General features: G+C 33.8%; 1 protein-coding gene across 2 annotated transcripts in view; it reads right to left on the bottom strand.

Annotated features, from left to right (window-relative positions):
• LOC117100388 (protein dopey-1-like) overlaps window positions 1-11,870 on the bottom strand; it is a 33,435-nt gene extending 21,565 nt beyond the window's left edge. For both annotated transcript variants that reach the window (XM_033240054.1, XM_033240055.1), the window contains exons 1-4: window positions 11,634-11,870; window positions 8,956-9,311; window positions 7,596-7,785; window positions 1,770-2,585 (exon numbers count right to left, since the gene is read on the bottom strand). In XM_033240054.1, coding sequence (XP_033095945.1) covers window positions 1,770-2,585; window positions 7,596-7,785; window positions 8,956-9,311; window positions 11,634-11,771 — 1,500 coding nt within the window. In that variant the 5' untranslated portion in view covers window positions 11,772-11,870. The remainder of the gene's footprint in view (window positions 1-1,769; window positions 2,586-7,595; window positions 7,786-8,955; window positions 9,312-11,633) is intronic.
• Between the last annotated feature and the right edge of the window lie 7,251 nt (window positions 11,871-19,121).

The raw sequence follows: 19,121 nt of genomic DNA, 5'->3' as shown, positions 1-19,121 counted from the left end.
AAAACAAGTTTTCCAGTTTTGAAATAAATATAAACTAATGTACATAATGTGTATGTAGAGTATAGTCGATAATTTCACATCATGACTATATAATGTATATAATAATGTGTATGTAGAGTATAGTCGATAACTTCACATCATGACTATATGGCCATACAACAGTTTTTTTAAATATTAATACTAATAGTAATTAATAACTAATAAATAACTTATTAACACATAATAATAATCTATAACTAAAATAATAACAATTAACCATAACGATCATATTTTTGGAAACATGACAATCAGTCTTATAATAATACTCGATAATGCATGGCATTTTTAGAAAATAGATAAAATAAAAGAATACTCGATAATGCATGGCATTTTTAGAAAATAGATTTTTTTAAAAAGCAGTTTGAAATCTAAAGCATTTCACAAAACAACATCCCATGTGTAAACCATGCTTTATGACTTTTCCTCCTAATTCATAATTCACTCATATTTCCTGCGTTTCAATCATTGGTGCAAATGCACAATATGTTGTCACGTTTCCTTTCAATGAAAGTTTTCAAATCGAATCATACATGGAGATTAAATTAGGTCATGCATGACTGATTATTGAGTAAAAATTCACATTCCCTCACAGGAGAAAAGACAAGAGTCCTATTGTTAGAAATATTTGTATAATTATTACAAATAACAATAATATTAATTGTAAGTTGCAGAAATGTTTGTACAAATTGATACAGTTTTTAAATTGAAGAATTTTGTTATAAACAATACTAATTAATGTTACTGTACTTTACCAGTTCGTAAAAAAATAATGTTAATAATAATATTATTATAAACTACTGCATCATATTAAGCAGTTAGTTGAAAATTGACAATTCCAAAATATTAAGATGATAATAATAATAATAATAATAATAATAATAATAATAATAATAATAATAATAATAATAATAATAATAATATTGCATGTAAGCTGTTTAGTGAAACAATTTGTTTCTAAACCTCAAGGTTGGGGTTTCAATTTCTCACTGTGCATTTTGCTTGTGTTCTTCAGCAAGGTACTTCCCCCTCCCCCATCCTTCTTCAGTCCACCCAGGGTGCATGGTGGGGTTATCTGCTGTAGCCTGTAGTTGACTGTTATTGAACCAATATGGCAGCAACACCTAGCATGTTGACCCAAATAAGCCAGATAGAAGAACACTTTGTACAGAAAGGAAAGGCACTAAAATGCTCACTAAAATCATAACAAAAAATAATAGAATAATGATGTTGGATGGATGGATTTATTCGGTGTAAACACAAAGAACAACCCAGAGAAGTCTAAAGACGACTTATTTCCAGTGGGGTACTTGTGCCGATGATAAGGCAATACACAAGGAAACAATCCCCTACTCTTTTCCAAATAATGTACTGCGTTTTCTAATGTGCACACAGGCCATAATGCACACGGGACCAACGGTTTAAACGTCTCATTTCAAAGACGGTGCACTATCTAACTTGCATTTCAGCCCTCCAGCTGAAAAACCAAAAAGAGCAGCGATATGAATCGAACCAGGAACCTAGAAATCTCCACAGTTTAGTGCACACACAGTGGCTACCACCAGTTTAGCCGACTGAGTTTTATCTGTAAAGTACATACATACGTCTTGTAAACTGCAAAAAAAACTTTGAAAATGCTGAAATGTGTAAAAAAAAAAAAAATTTAATATCTCATGCTGAAGAAGCTTAATGTTCATTGATTTAAACCAAAAACAATGCAAATATGCTCTTACCAAAGAGACAATGTCCAGCAAAAATTCTACGAGCATACAAAGCTCTGATATTGTCACTTTTGATTCGTCTTGTGGCTGCTCTATTTCTTCCTCTAAAACTTTCTGTTGACAGCACAAATCAAATCGTTTGGCCACATATTCCCACATGAAGTACGGCTCAAACGTTCCAAATAATAAATTTGCAGTTTTTATCAATTCCTGAGGACGAACGCCATCGGAAAGCAGTAGATTGCCAATCTTGGTCACATGGTTTTGAGGTTTTTTTTCTAAAACCTGTTGAATTGCAATCTCATGGCATCGGTTGTATAGTGCACGGAATACTTCCATATAAATTTCATCAATGATGGGGGTGGTAACCTCTGGCTTGTCCAACAAACTAATCAAAATGCGGTAAGGCCGAAGTAAGCCGAGTTTACGCCGACTCGGCGTGTCGTCGGCAAGTGCAGTGACCTCTAAGTCAGCATGCAGGCAGTTTTTTAATGCTTGAATGAGCAAGTCTTTTGAATGTTTTTCGAAATATTCCGTCGATGGGTCTTCGTCAGTGCTAACCGCACTATCGGAACGCGACACAGGTGGAACTTGTTTTTTACCTCCAACCGTGCCATTCATACTGATACCAAGAAACCATGCATAGAGCCTACGATTCAACGACATGTCACGACGTAGTAGTACATTTAATGCAGACGTCATCATCTTGACAATTTCGTTTTGCTGAATGGATGTTGTGTTAAGAGGGAAGCAGAGGAGCAGAAGATCTAATGCACTTCTTTGAACTAATACCACTGCATCTTCCAATGACTCACTAATTGCTTGTACCTAAAAAAAATAATAAAACACAAGTTAAAAGATACTTTCTTAACCCATGCTTTCTAATAACAAAGGCACATAATTATAAATGTAACAAATATGAAGACATTGCCAACAATGTTAAAGGTTTAATATAAATGTACATCTGCTTGAAATTTGTCTCTAGGGGAATATTCTCCAAAGATACTGAATCGAGTAAATAATATTTAAATAATAAACGATGTAAAACGTATTAGAAACAAATTGGCGAGCTGGCACTGACCAGCAGCTATGCCGTTTGGAACACCAGACAGTCTAAGTGGATGAATTGTCAATACTTGTAATACAAAATATTTTGCTCTCTATATGTATAATTATTTACAAAAATAATGTTTAATGTTTATTGAACACTTTTAATCTTTGTTGTTCCTTAGTGATACCCTGCATGTGCTTGATAAAGCCACGACCTGAGTTTTATGTCACATTCTTTTTGTTGTTTTTTGAATAAAGAGTGATTCTAGAGTTTATAATAACTTGTTCAATAATTTATTCCTAAATTATAAAATATATATAGTACTTAAAGCACTTCAAAATCAACAGAAAGTAAATGCCACTGACACAATCCCAACAGAAAAGCAAACATAACACTTTAAAGTGGACTAATTTCTAAAAATAGCTTCACTTTTATAAAGCATAATGATTAAGGTAAGCTTATACTTTCTAAAGTGGCATTACTCAAGTCAAATTGTATCTGCTTTCAAATTTTGTTTTTTTGCACAGGTAATTTGCCAATCACTAAGCCTTTTATGATTCAATCTGTACTGTAGAGCAAATAAAATATTGAATATGATTGTAAATCACAGTGGAACATTTGTCAAGGAAAACGGACCTTTCACTATCGACCATCCATGAACTGGAACGAACTACATAGTAACATAACTAGGGATTTCCAGAATTTAAATCAAAATACCTTTAAAAATGCTCTAAAATAATTAATCTCCCTATTTTGTAATTAATCTTTTTTGTTAAAATTTCCTTATATTTTCCTTTTCATTTTATCACTTTTGTATTGTTTATGTTATAACTGGACCACAGCGAAAACCAGTGTATTTGCATTGAGCGTGCCATCCAGTATAAAGAAAGTTGAATGAATAAATAAATAAATAAATATAGAGAAGATATTAAGCAGGATTTTTAAAAGTTTATACTGAAAATATTTGATTCTATTCCAGTGCATATCGTTTCATACTATTATAATATTATTTACTTATATTATTATTTATTTAAAATTAAAAAGTACAATTGCTTAAATATAAAATATAAATAATTAAATATAATTTTTTTTTCCAATACAAAATTAAGTAGAGATTCACTATGAAATCTCAGGACAAAAAATAAATATAAACTGTATTATACTATGGTGATCTATCCAGTATTACAATAAAAAAATTTCATTCTTAAAAATCAGTAATTATGCTTGACTTTAATGCATTGAAATTAATGGATAAACTATAAACTAGTCATACAGTGTCCCTGACATACAGTGCACTGCCATTTGACAATATAGTAATTATATGGACTTGTGGATATGACATCAACGTTACAATTATTCTAAATTATGTGGCAAGGTATTATTACAGTAAGGTATTAGACGTGAAACATAGCAAAATTCATTTTATACATTTATTTCATTTCAAATGTGAGGAAGAACAGTTTAGATTAAAGTCAATATTATGGACATGGTAATTAAGCGTTGGAGCAGCGATTGGGATTTTGGGCTGTTAACCTTGACGTCAGGCTTTTGAATAGACCTCAATAATATTATTTATGGTTCACAAAGTACAGTTGGTACATATAAGGCCAAATTAAATAAAATTACTTGTTTAGCTTCACACCTCAATAAACATTTAGGTGTGAAGGAAATTTTTGTTTTGTTTTTTGGGGGTTTTTTTTCAATCTACAGTAACAGTAATCTATGAATCCGTCTCTAGCAGTGCCATGCTTAGACACAACTGAAAAGTTGCATAGGCTCCAAACTCACACATTCCCACTGAGCAAGATCCTATATTTGTACTTTACTTTTCAGCATCATGAACAAAGCAATCAAAACAAAGAATTTTTTTTCCAAAAATTAAATATTTTCAATTTTATTCAGAAAATAAAAGTGTTAAAATTAATCGTTTTCAATAGGCCTACAATACATAATACACCTGGTTGGTGAAATCATTGTTTTAATTCAATTCAATAAAAATAGGCCTATACTTATTTTTATTAGCATTTCCTGGACAATAATTACTTTATTGAAATTAAATAACAAATTCCCTCTCATAAATTTTTAAGTTTTGCTTGAAAATTCAGGTGGGGTGGGGGTGGTGACGCTAAACAAGTATATATCTTTTTAATTGGCGTAAGTTCAAATACTGTACGCTGATTATTAGCTCCAACATTATGCAATACTCCCCAGGGAGAGTATTTTTTCTATTATGTGTGATCCAATGACCAGAGTGTTTGTCATATTGTAAAGTGCATAGAGGCTATGACATACTACATTGTATTATGTAAGATTGAATATATTACAATATTATGTGACCTGCTGGATATTGATCAGAACTCTTTAACAATGAATTTTGCTTTCAACAATGAAGAATACTCCTAAACAGACGAAAAGGAGAAATTAATAGGAGAAAGAAATCTATTTGGTATAAAGGTTTTAAATTCTAGAGAAACTATTAATCATATTTAATCAATGCTCTAGTTAAATTAAATCTCATCAACAAGATCGCTATCAGCAGTTACAGTATGTTATCATCTGTGCAGGTTTGAATCTCTCTCCTTGATCAGGGTTCAAGTAACTACAGTAGACCCAAGTCTTCTTGTACAAGTACTCCAAACTGGAGCCCAGCGTACACAACTTGTAAGAACCAAAAATACTATTTTAGGGCATTGGTAAGAACACTACTACATTTAATTCTTTAGATTACTTTATTGTACAGTAGGTTTATCAATGGTGTATCAAACATTCTATAAAATGTTTTTAAGAAAACACATTAACATTGTTAATCTATTTTAATGCAAAAAAACGAAAGGAAAATTATATTCCCATGAAGAGCAAATTCACTCTCTGATCCATTATTTCATTTTCACCATGACTGTATTTGTTTAATATTAAGAAGTTTCATATTGTTTTTCTATTCTTGTAACAATTTTATTCTTAAGAACTTGAATTTTTGTTTCGTAGTTAAAGATTTTAATGTGTTTGTACCATATCCTTATCATGTAAGGTCACCAGTTGACCTCAACTGAGACGTTAAGTCTAAAAAAGAAATTAATACATAAAAATGCTTAAAGAGCACTATTCAGGTTACAGTATATCCATATTGTAAGTAGTGGGTTACCTAATGAGTATGAAATAAAAAAATTGTGTTTATAATTTTTTCAGGTTTAAATAGTTGCTGCTGTCATTAATAAAAACCCTCTCTCATTTAAGTAAAATATAAAAGTTATTAACTTCCAAGAATATAAACAGATACAGTATATTTTCAATGATTTACAGCTCTTTTTCTACAAAAAAAACTTATAACCAGACAATTTAATGGCCAATGCAGGAAACGTTTTTGTATGTAGAACTGCTTTTTAAAATTTATATGAATTAAGCACCCCAAATATATATATTTTTTCAGCTATTACACAGACAGTATAAACCTTTCAATGTCATTATAGTTCTTTTCAAAACATTTATGAAAAGCCTTGCATTTACTTTGAGTTGAGCACTGTAATTTTTTTTCCAAAGTATTGGTTTATAATAACAAGCTAAGACTCCTTCTCATAACAAACTCCTGACAAAAATAAACACAGCGCAAACAGCAGACATTATGAACTATGTGTAAGTATTATAATGACATACTCTACCAAATCTGCCATATGTACAGTACTGTTTATACTGTACTATGTAAATAGCATATGGATAGCATAGTCCTTTGAATAATTCAATACAGTATGACTGAAGCTCTGTCCAGATTATCAAATTTTCTTTGACAAAAAACTGTTGTATGCCCATATATAGTCCTGATGTGCCTATATATGGTGATGATGTGATGTCATCATGACCATATTTAGGCATGTCACATGCTTTTGTCAAATAAATTTTGATAGTCTGGACAGAGCCTAACACACTTATTTATTATTGTTTGTTCACACTAATATGTTTTCTATGACAATTATCCACTGATCTCTATTATAATGGCTGGATTGCTCATTGGCTGGTTTTAGGGAAGCCACTGACACCATGTTGGGGAGCCCAAAACGTCACAAATGTCATCATCACAGCGCAAAACTTTTGGAACAGTGTGATGATCGCCAACAACGCAACATCGCTTGTGGTTTTGTAAACGGCACAATAGGGGTATTGAGTGGTTAGAGGATACGAAAAAAAACACATTTTAGTAGAACTTAAATTTATTATTTGTAAGTATTGCAAGAATCATTATTTTTAACAATAATTTAAACAAATGCTAACAAAAACTTGTCTAGACTGGTAAATAGCCAATGAGCAATCCAACTATAGAGATCTGTGCAAATATCTGTTGTTTATACTTTACATGGGCATCACACCATTTACAGTATGGGCAAATTTGTATGTATTTGTCACATAAAAAAGTTACTGGGTGGAATAGGATATGCCATTTAAAAGCCATGGCTAAAATATTTGCAGCGTTTCAGCAAGTACTGTATGTTAGCGATATTGGCTAAAAAAATTATTATATATATTATGTATGAAAATGTTTGTATAAGTGTAATAAAACACTTTCTGCCACTGGTTGCTGTTTTGTTTACATTTTATATCAAATAAATAAATAAAATAAAAACACATTTGATCACTCATATTCACTTTCTATATTCCTGATTCCATTATCTTTTATAATCACCTATTACTATGATCAATACACTTATAATAATACAAATCATTTAATACCTTTCAGCTATAAGGGTACTAACCACTACAATCAATAATGATTCAATAATCCTCATGACCAAACTCACCATTTTAAATGAATTAGAACCCATCATATACGGCTGCTCTAGAAATGAGATTTTACGGTCCACTTGGGAAAGGGCAAATGTTATCGCTTGCAGGCGGACTCCAGGGCTCATCAGAACGCAATCCCACAATGCTGAGTAGAATGATGCTTTATCCATTCCTGAACAGAGCTGTTCCAACAGCTTTTGAGTTCTGTGGAGAGGTATATTTTAAATCATTTATGCTAATTTTACTTCCTGATGGAAGAAAAATTAAATGCAAAATACCATGGAGCAGGAAATGAATAGAAATCATAAATTAAATACAAAAGATAATACTTAATAGTATAGAAATATGCTTCCTCTTCAGAAACTGGAACATTGTCATTCTTTATATAGGATGAACATAAACAATGGCCAGAGGAAGAATTAAGTTTCATCCAATATCGGTTTTGTATCAAACATTGTACTGTAGATATGGAAGTCATTGCATTTAAAAATTTACAAAAAAAATCTATTCAAGTATAGTTGAAGACTGGCGGTATTATTGAGATCACTTGAAAAAGCAGCACTATGCAAATGAGTAAACAACAAAGCTGACGCAGCGCATGAAGAACGTTTACGCGATAACTTTGAAGTCTAATGTGTTCCCTATCAACAAAATGCTCAGCATGCTTAGTTTACCAAAGAATTGAACATGGTGAATCACAATGGCTGCGCAATTGTTTCCACCTTGAAACGGATACATTTATCTTTCAAGAAATACCAAACATATTAATATTTTCTACAAAAGAGAGTTTCGAATTTGATGAAACATTTACATCAGCTTTAAAAGTATGGTATGTTTCAACTACACCTTCCATAAATTGGATAAAACTCGATAATTCTAATTTAAGCAGTATATTAATTAAGGAATGATTGAGGATTATAATAAAGTAAGTCATTTTAGTGTGAACGAGTGTGAAATTTGAATCCAAATTCAGAGTAATTTTCAGTTTTACACTGCCCTACTGTAGCTTTATAGTTGAACCAATCGATCTTTAGGCAAAATTATAATGAACAGAGAAGTAACTGTAACAGAAACATTTTGCGAAATAGTGTCAGAACTGCTGTGTTGAAGCGTATTAACGGATGTCGTTGCCAAATTGTTGCTAACAAAAAAATTATTATAAGATAATACGCCCGCATGTGATCCAAAGGTAGGGAACACATTGGTTTGTCGCGTCAAAGGGATCTGTTGCCGAGTGATCTCCTTCTCAATATACCTCCATGGTTGAAGTAGGAAAGCAAATAAAATTTTGGAAAATATCATCTCATTATAATAAATAAAATAACATAAAACAATCAATTTTTAATACAAAAATTATGATACTATTATACCAACCTTAAGTAATATTCAGAGCCCTCTTCTAGGCCTGGCAGGATTCCTTGTAGAAGGCCTGTAAGAGCAGGCTTTAGGTGCTCCCCTAGAGGCAGGTAATATTCCTCATACAGGCTAAGCAAAGCCGGCTTTACAGACATTGCTGCATTGCCTAGCAGAGGGAATATACCGGCGCTGTATATAAACATGTCCTGGCATAAAGTCTGCTGTGGAATTATCTTGAATATCAGTTCGTAGGTTTCCAGGGCTTTCAGATGTACGCCGCTCGGAAGTGCAGGATGGGTACATTGCGCAAGTCGTTTGCCAATCGTTAGGCGCTTCGGAATCACATGGAAACGGGAGCTATTTAATTGTAGAGCCTGTAGTATAATAAAAAAAGTATGTTTAGTATTTCTTCTAATTCAAATATAGCAAAAAACTGTTGTATGCCCATATTTAGTCACAATGTCCCTAAATTTATTTATTTTATTTCTTTCAAATTTATTCTAAGAGGGTAACCCTTACAGCTGAACTCGCAGGCCAGCTGATATCCAGGGGCCCTCTTTAAAATGACAACAAATGTAAAACGATACTTAATCTACAAATGTAATATAAGTATCTACTATAAAAATATTAAATAAACAAATTTTAACATTTCAAAGACAAAATATGCATTAGGGGATTAAATATGGTCATTATGTGATGTCATCATGACTATATTCGGGCATGTTTAAATGTTTTTGTCAAATAATATTTGATAGACTTGCCTAGACTTAGAGTACACATAAATAAAACACAATACAATATTACACCAAACTGCAAGCAATGTAAACATCTTTATGTTGCTATGCATGTAAATTGTAATTATAAAACTATGTAGTATGTCTTTGATAAAAGAAAGGATAGATTCTGGAGGTAAAGTTCATATTCAATAACTCAAGTGCTTCCTGGAATTAATTGTATGAAGTAAACAAATTAAAAATATTTATTGAAGGTTTGCATGGCGAGTATCAATAAACATATAACAAACTTTCGGTACACCATGTGTAAATAAAATAAAAGAATATTAAATCATCATGTTTTGTATTTGTAAGTGATAATCTAGTCAGTATTATGCTGTACTCAAATTCATTGATTCTACTGTATAGCCTGATATAGTTCATTCTCCTTTGTTATCATTCATTATAAAATCAGCATTATTATTATTCAATGTTTATAATTTAATCAATGATTAATTTGTGGAAAGTGATGCCACTTCAGACCATTGACTGTTTATCGAGGCTTGGGTGGAGTACAGTACGAGGTCAGAACTGGTTATTTGTGACACTCCCAGGCCTCCCTTGTCTTAATCTTTGTAAAAAAAAAAAGGGGGGATGAATACCAGGGGCCTAGATTTTTTAATAAAGAAATATATGGCTGGTTCACACAGGAGTTTAGGAAATAACACTGGTTGATTGTGAGTGACTGGCTAAATTGAGACAGAATTAAAGAAAACTACTGACACAAATGCATGCACGTTACACACTCCGACTCGTTTCAACAGCCACAATGCGAGATATCAGTTGAGTGACTTATCTGTAGCCTAAAAAGTTCATCATTTGAGTCACTAGATGTTATTTATGAGGTATAAGGGGAGGGGGGCTGGATCGAGTGCTGATCATTTGGGGCCCTTTACATTAAATCTGTCCATGAGGCTAGGGGTTATAGAGCTGAAATTTTGGAACCCTTGATGTCCATTAATGGGACTTGAAAGGTTGGAGATAATATGTGATCGGAGTCATATCGCTCTGCTCCTAAAAAAACCTTGCATGAGCATTGGACGGGATAAGGGGCAATGTATCCATTATATGTACTGGCACTGCACTGTGGCTGCTGTGGGTCCCCAGGGGCTCAGCCAAAATTTCCAATTTCAAATATTTGGAATTATAGAAAAAAAGAAAATTTATTCTCTTAAACTTATTTATAAATAAACTTATAAAATCGGAGGACAGGAAGGACTAAAAACACTTGACCCCTTTAGAAGTTTACATCTTCCTAAACAGTAGATTTCTCAAATATGTTATACTGTAGCAAATATAAATCAATATACAGTACAATGTGTTTCACTGACCATTAATCTATCCTAAAAGGCTCATTAGGAATGCTGTCATGACGCACTTTGTTATGCATGAATGCATCTGATTCAAATTATCATTTTTTGGCATAAATTTTATGACATCAAGTAATAATAAAAATAATAATAATAATAATAATAATAATAATAATAATAATAATAATAATAATAATAATAATAATAATTCTTTATTTTGGCCTTGTATGTATGCCTACACACTAGGAAAAATTTGGGCTGGGTCCACAGGGACCCGCGGCAACTATTAGTTCAGCGCCAACTACCCGACTATACTACAAATTCAAACAGATACAGACTGGTAAAAACGTGGTCCTTAACTAACTCTCCTGAGGGGGTTATTCGAGGAGCTGAGCATTTTTGTTAAAAAGACCCGAATTCAATACTTGATGCAAAGCCCGGTATCGAACCCAGGCCCTGCGTGCAATAGGCAGGAACCACACCAAATATCCAAATGCTCAGCGTTAGCCAAAACACTCAGTGAGAAAAAATCATTGTATTTTCTCAACGGCGAACTAAACCATTAACATTTTATTTATTTATCATTTTTCAAATAATTATCATGTAATCTTACCCTATTTAGTTTTCCGAGGGCAGAAATAAGATCAGCCCATTCGCTGGAGTATTCAAATCCTTTCAGAGCTTTCTCAACTGCTGATGAATAAGTCTTAAACTTTGGGTCTTGTAGCAGGTCAGCCTCATCTAGATTCATCTTGAGAATTCTCGCGGGATTTCATGTGCAACCAATTATTGCGAGTGCAAACATCACTAAGCCAGTTCCTCCTGATCCATCAAGCTCTGCAATCAATAACTAAAATGAAGAAAAAAATACACAGAATTCTATATAAAGACATCAGTATTTGAAATATAAGAAAGTTTTTGAAAAAAAATTATTTGTTTCTTACAAAGAACCATGGTTCCAACAAGTTAAAAGACATGAAAATAATTCAGTTTTTACTTATTTAAAATGGAAGGGGATGTTTCAAGATGTGATTGGCTTCATTAGATCGACAAAACTTGTTAAAAACATTGTTCACAAACATGATAGGAGTATTTTTGAAACATAACACGTTTCTTCCTTACAGATTTCTTCAGTACTTAATTGAAAAATACATATTTAAATAATCTATGACGTTTAGTGCGCTTAGTGTTCTAAAAGTTTTACGGATGAAATATAGGCCTAGATCCCCGATATTTAACCTCACTGTAGCTTACTATATCTATCTAGTGTCTTGCCATGGGGGAGAGGAGACGGGTTGGTGATTCTTGTCCTAATGGCAAATGTGGAAGAGGGAGACTGATGGGGATAAATAATTAAGTGCAGAGGGAATCATTGATATGATGTATGCCTAACCAATAGTGGCCCTTAGCGGTGGATCCGTGGAACAGGCTCGTAGGCATGTTGTTCTGTTGAAAACACTGCTTTGATGTGTCTTTACAGTCTGAATATGTCATTTCCGGATATCTAGAGGTGTTTATTTTTAAAAATTGCTCACCTCAGCCCTAACCATGGTTGAGCTGAGGTAAATCGACGTAAATCAAGGGAAAGGGAATCTGACTCCCCGTCGCGAACTTTTTTGCGCTGACATCTTCTTTTAACATAGATAGTACATAAGGATTTATTTTTTGGAAAATTTCTAGTGGTGGAAGGGTAGGAGATTTTTTGTATCCTCCACCTTTCCCTATGCCAACTGCATTAACTCATTTTTACAAAACAAGGCTTATCTTTGATGATGTCGAAAAACCAAGGCTAATAATAGGCCTATTAGGAAGACTTGTAAACCTATAAAGTGGGTGGGGTGACATTAAAAAAATTGGAAGTAACAAATGTCGGCCCGCCGGTGGTCTCAATAGATTAAAACTGGCTCTCAGGTTAAAAAGGTTGAATACCAGGAGCCTGGATTTTTGAATAAAGAAATATATGGCTGGTTCACACAGGAGTTAAGGAAATAAAACTGGTTGATTGTGAGTGACTGGCTAAATTGAGACAAAATTAAAGAAAACTACTGACACAAATGTGTGCACGTTACACACTCCTACTTGTTTCAACAGCCACAATGTGAGATATCAGTTGAGGATTTTCTTTTTCAAATCAAAGTATGGGCTGGCGAACTGTTAAACCCTTTGTAATTTAAAACCGTTAGAGAACTACATGCCAAGCCAAATACAGTGTGTAAACAACTTTATAATGTAATTGGGAATGTAATTTAATCACGTACTGAAACCATCAGGCACACATTCCATTCTTAGAGAATGTATTGGTTATGTATTAATGATCGAATAATCACATCTCTCAAAGAAGCACTGCTCTTGAATAAACGCTGCATACAAACATACTTCCCTATTAAAGATACATTTTAATGCAGCGCTTAAATAAGAGGACATATTACTTTAGGAGTCATGACAAATGACAAATGGGTTCTACCAGGTATCTATTAATGTGAAATTGTTTTCTTGAGAAAGTGGCAAGTGTTTCTAACCGACTATAGACTCTTCCATTCTGGGGGAGGGATACGAGATGTGCTAGTTAGTTAACTACAATTTAGAGCAGTGACAGTTATGAGATTTTTTTTTTCACAACATCCGCCCTTTCTTCTTAAACTTAAAAAAGGGTAAAAATGTAAAGGTGTCGATCAGCGATTTACAGTACGTTAGTCTACAAAGTACAGCATGACCTCAGCGACAAAGTTATGTAGGCCCTATTATTCAAATATAAAGTTCAAAATCTGGCCTACTGTAGCAATCATTGATTATTTTGATGTATGGTACAAGTATTCATTGTTAATGTGTGCTTGGCAGATGTACTGCATATATTAGCACGGTAATCCTTGATTAATGATGAAGCAATTGAATTGAATTGAAAGAGCAACAGGAAACAAGCTTTCAATATGTAGGCTTACTGTACACTACAGAGAAAGGAGTACAGATCAGCCTGCTAAGACTTGAGCTGTACTGTACAGTCAGGTAGTAGATTCTTGAAGATCCTAAAATCCAGTATGTCATTTTTTAAGGGGGATACTTGGATGCAGGTAATACCTTTATGAGCGATTACTGCGAGGCCCCTCTTATTAGAAACCTTAGAATCGAGAAGGTGATTACTTGGTCACATCTTGCGACAAAACACAAACAATCCTACAAACCTACAGTAGCAATCAACTTCTACTTTATGAAGACCATCACCAGAAAATTGTATGCTACAGTAGTCCATAGTAATTGAGGAAAAACTGTTTCACTATAAAGTGATGGACTAAAATGATTGACAGAATTTATAAAAAATAATTTACAATTGACATCTTAATAAAACTTTTAATAATAAAACCCATATTCTAACCCCTCTGTGACGCCCTAAAAGTTAATAACCCACTACTCTAATTTGATAACCAATGGGGTTACTGTTAAGCTTGGTTCCAAAGAATCGCTACAGCATTTTCACTTCATGCAATCCAATGCAATCAGGAAAGCTCCCTGATTAAACTGACCAATCAGCGTCACCGAAGGAGACAGTGATAGCGTGTAGCGATTTTATGTAAACAGGGCCTTAGCGTGACCAAAACTATAGACAAAATAACATTAAAATCAATTTGTGTCGCTTTACACAATTTATTCCTTAAATAATACAACAGGCATTCTTCACAATGTTATTGCACAATTGATGATCTTTTCTCAAATTTATAAATAAAATTAAATCAACAAAGTTTTATTACTCGTACTGTAATAATTTATTTCTTGATTTGCTGATGCTAAGAGCTGGGATTAGGTAGGGGCTCACAATTTTCAAGTGCCTACATTAAGCTTAGTAATAGTAGCCTTCTACTTTAATATTTAGTAACCCATACTCTGATAGTTACCCATACTCAAAAACAATAAAAAATAGTAACCAAGGGTTATTAATAGTTTTACAGCAAATGTAGAATAAGTTTTCTTGGATAAGGACTAAATAAACCTGTGCCCAATGCACAAAATCATGTGCATTTTAAAAAGTCTATCTTGGCTTTGAGGAGAGCAGGAGGTTACCCCGGTGTTCTGGTATAACAACTGCCACAGACCTAATGAGAGCACCTACAGTACAGGCTGCACCTGCCATGGTGGGACCCTTGGAGGAGTAGCAATTTCAGCAATGACTTTCAGTCTGCTAATCACATGAGATTAAGGTAATAAGTGCTTAAATAAATCAATTACTACCTTTACATTCCCATAAATTTTCAAGCTAAATGACTGTGTAAAATTAATCAAGCCGCTACATTTAAGCCTCATTGGATGCAGAAAAGTGGTGGACACAGGTATACGTTCTACTAAATCCTGTCCTACATTTTAAGAATTCTTTCGTATTATCACAAATGACTTCATTCTATTAAAGAGATTCATGCATTATTAATTCTTATTTATTTTTAGCGCAGATATTGTGAATCTAAAGGTCAAAGGTTATTTTTAAATAATTCAACCACAACAAGATGTGTAAAGCCACTAACAGGCTTTATAAGGGCACCAGCAAAAGTACACTTTCTGTATAAAGTTCATTTTTTCTTATTATCACAATGCATTACTGTAGATCTTAGAAACAAACTAACAAACATACAAATAAATTCATATTCAATCTTTTTGTCTTTGGTAACTAACTTGCATCATGAGTTTAATGTAATAAAAGAATTTAGTAAGCCCAAATAACAAAAAAAAACCTGTTTTCCATTGGTGCCTCAACAATTTTTGGCCTTTTTTTAAGTTGGTATATGTAAAGCAATTAATAAACAACAATGATTTTTTGATAAATGCGTTGAATGATTTTATTAAATGTTGAATCCAGCTTTTATCAACTCGCTAGTCACTCATCAAACTGGCATAGATTAGATTTGTACAGTACTGTACAGTATGACTAGCGTATGTAAGACATTGTAAGATTTAGAATTAGATCCAAGATGAAAAGTAATCTGTGACCAGTGATAATAATATGACGTACAGTATGATACAACATGAACAAAGACTACTAATACTGTTTCATTTAAACTTGCAATGCAATTCCACATTGAGACAAACATCAGGTAAAATGCCAGTCATTTTGCCCGAGAACACCTTGTTTAAAAAGCAAAATTACAAATGAAGAATGCCATTTCCAGGCATCTCGAGGCCTATTCTTAAAATCATGTTACCATGACAGGAGTTGAATCCAGGACCCTTAGTTTGGAAGGCAAGCTTCTTGACTTTCAAGCTACAGTATTTAACTCCAGCACCAGGGAGAGGGGAGGGGTCGGGGCACAGGAGTCCCCTAAGGATAGGTGCTAATCATTTTGTCCAAGAACATTGCTTAATTACAATAGTAACTATAGAGTGCCATTTCAAAGCATCTAGATGCCTATTCTTAAAATCTGCTCACCGCAGCCTCAACCCTGGTGGTGGTGCTATGGTGCCTGTGGACCAATGTCACTCAGTGACCTTTCTCATCTCATCATAAAACCTCTGCTACTACTATACCACTGTCTCATTGAGATGACAGGTTTGCACCATAAATTGAACAATTGACCAACAAGTTACGACATGAATTGATTCTTGATCAATGGCATTATTGATTACAGCACAGGGAAACTATATTAGAAAATGCATGATGAAAATTAGAGTTATACACATTAATTATCAACAAGCTTTGCATTAATTAACAATGTAATACTATTTTATTCATTGTGTATTCTATTATTTATGTACTCAACCAAAAGCTCCACTCGGCACTTCATCAATTCGGATCATACGGATTCGGCCCACTGCCAATTCGGCTATTAACAGACTTGTTGGCCCTTAACAGATTCAGCCCTTAATGGCCCACAACCGACTCTGCCTATGAAACTCGGCCCATACGGTAACTGACTCAGCCCATACACCAACAACCTTTTTATCAACTTGGCCCTTAATCAACTCAACCCTTTATTCAACTCAACCCTTAAACAACTCGGCCCATAACCGACTCTGCCCATACACCAACTCAGACCTCCACCAACTAGGCCTATACTATAATTATAGAGGAGTGGCAGGCCTGCCTAGTGCCTAGGCTAGGCCTCTACTAGCCTAGACACTGGAGGATAGCAGCAATGACCAAAATGGCAATAACTAAAATGGCAATGACAATTACCAAAACAGCAACAGACCAAAACGGCAATGTCAAGTACCAAAATGGCATAGACCGTAATGGCAAAGGAGTGAAATCAATGCCAAGACTAGCAAGCGCCAGTGTGCGCGGGCCACAGTTATAATTTTCTGAATTGTTTTGAAACTGTCCCAATAGTCAAATGGAATATTGCCATGGGCTCTTTTTCCCGCTTTTAATGTTTAATATTATTAATATTGTTATTTCGCATTTTTTTACTTTATGACATAAATTGTTAAGCCTCATTATGTCTGTATTTGAAAGATTTATTTATTTAAATTTTTTACTGCTTTTATATCATTCCTTCCCCCACCCCCCAATCTTTTTAATATTGAAGTTGTATGACTATTTTTATTATGATTATTATTATTATTATTATTGTTAATTGACTATTAATGCTGCTGCTATTTAGCCTCATTTTTACCAAATTTAATCGTATTGACACTTTCATGTTTATAATTAGTTTATTTTTTAGCGTTTTTACTTTTATGGAATAAATTGTTTAGCATCGTATTGGTCTTGCCATTTTGACTTATTGCCGTTTTGGGCTATTGCCGTTCTGGGCTATTGCCGTTCTGGTCAGAAAGTGTTGCCGTTTTGGTTTTTGCTGTTTTGGTCATTGTCGTTTTGACTTATTGCTGTTTTGGTTTATTGCCCTTTTGTCCAGAAACCCACTGGGGCCTAGGCTAGAGGCCCATCCATGCCATGAACCATGGGATGCCCCACAGTCATTGTGGCCCACATGCCATGGTATAGGCCTACTAACTAGATACAAAACCGATAGAGGGCGCTATAGATCGGCAATACAAACATCGCGATAGAAAATAGTGCCCTGACGGAGATAGGATATCCAATGTATTAATTGGGTATTTCGCGGAAGTATACACCAATTTGACCGAATTACTTCCAGATAACACTCCAGAAATGATTTCTGGATCAAGGTACAGTATTAGCTTTTTAAGCGTGCGAATCGATATAGTAGAAGTTTTTTTAGTACAACCAATGTTTCGTTGATTTTCAATAATAAAAGGAAACCTTCGCTAGTTTTTTGGTTAACATGTTTGTTTTCTTCAATTTTTAAACTATAAAGATAAGTAAGTTTTATATTTGTGAGCATATTAATTGAAATAGATGGCATAAAATTCTATTGTCTTATCACGTACCGCAGCTAGGCTCAGCTCGTATGAATAGAGGGCGCTCTCGTTAATTTGCGGCGGCTACACACGGGGTAAACGATGTTTTCCCCGCTGGCCACCGCGTTGTCTGAAGGCTTGCAATTAGGCCTAGAGTTTTGGGATTCAATATAATTTATTATACTTAGAATCTATAAGTTGATAAAAATTATTAAATCAGATAAATGTTAGTAATTGTCAAGTATTATTTTAAAGCCCCATTCCCGGCAAAATTTCACTAAAAACTGACTTTTTTTAGAAAAACAGACGCATTACTCCAATTATTATAAATCATGGAAAAATATTGGCATGAATTTTAGTTTTACGCAAAAGAATAAAAAAAATGATAAATACAGACTATTTCTCATAAAATATTACCATTTTCTCAACGAATTCATCGCTAGGCAAATTCAGAGGTTGTAGATCGCATCCACTGGAATACTCCCGCTTCTATGTATACTTTATACAGTCAATAAAGTGCGCCCTCTCTAATGAGATTAGTTTTTGTACTTCACATCTCGCACAATGCGGTCGTTCGGTTAGGCTGAGATATGTTTGTTTAAGTGTCAAAATCTCAGTCAGAATCAGTTTTTTAACAAATTTGAAATAATTCCTATGAAATATTATATTCACAAGTGTCAATACTAGCAATGGAAAATATCATGTCGGCCGTTTTTATGTGTGATAACAGAACCTAAATTGAGGTAAGGCTAGGCCTAGCAGCGTTGGATAGGCTAATGTTTTCGGCGCCTACAATATT

Source organism: Anneissia japonica, unplaced genomic scaffold, assembly GCF_011630105.1.
Source record: "Anneissia japonica isolate Jap-2015-1 unplaced genomic scaffold, ASM1163010v1 scaffold3338_len356548_cov189, whole genome shotgun sequence".
Lineage (NCBI taxonomy): Eukaryota > Metazoa > Echinodermata > Crinoidea > Comatulida > Comatulidae > Anneissia > Anneissia japonica.
This window is presented reverse-complemented; position numbering and strand designations above follow the sequence as displayed.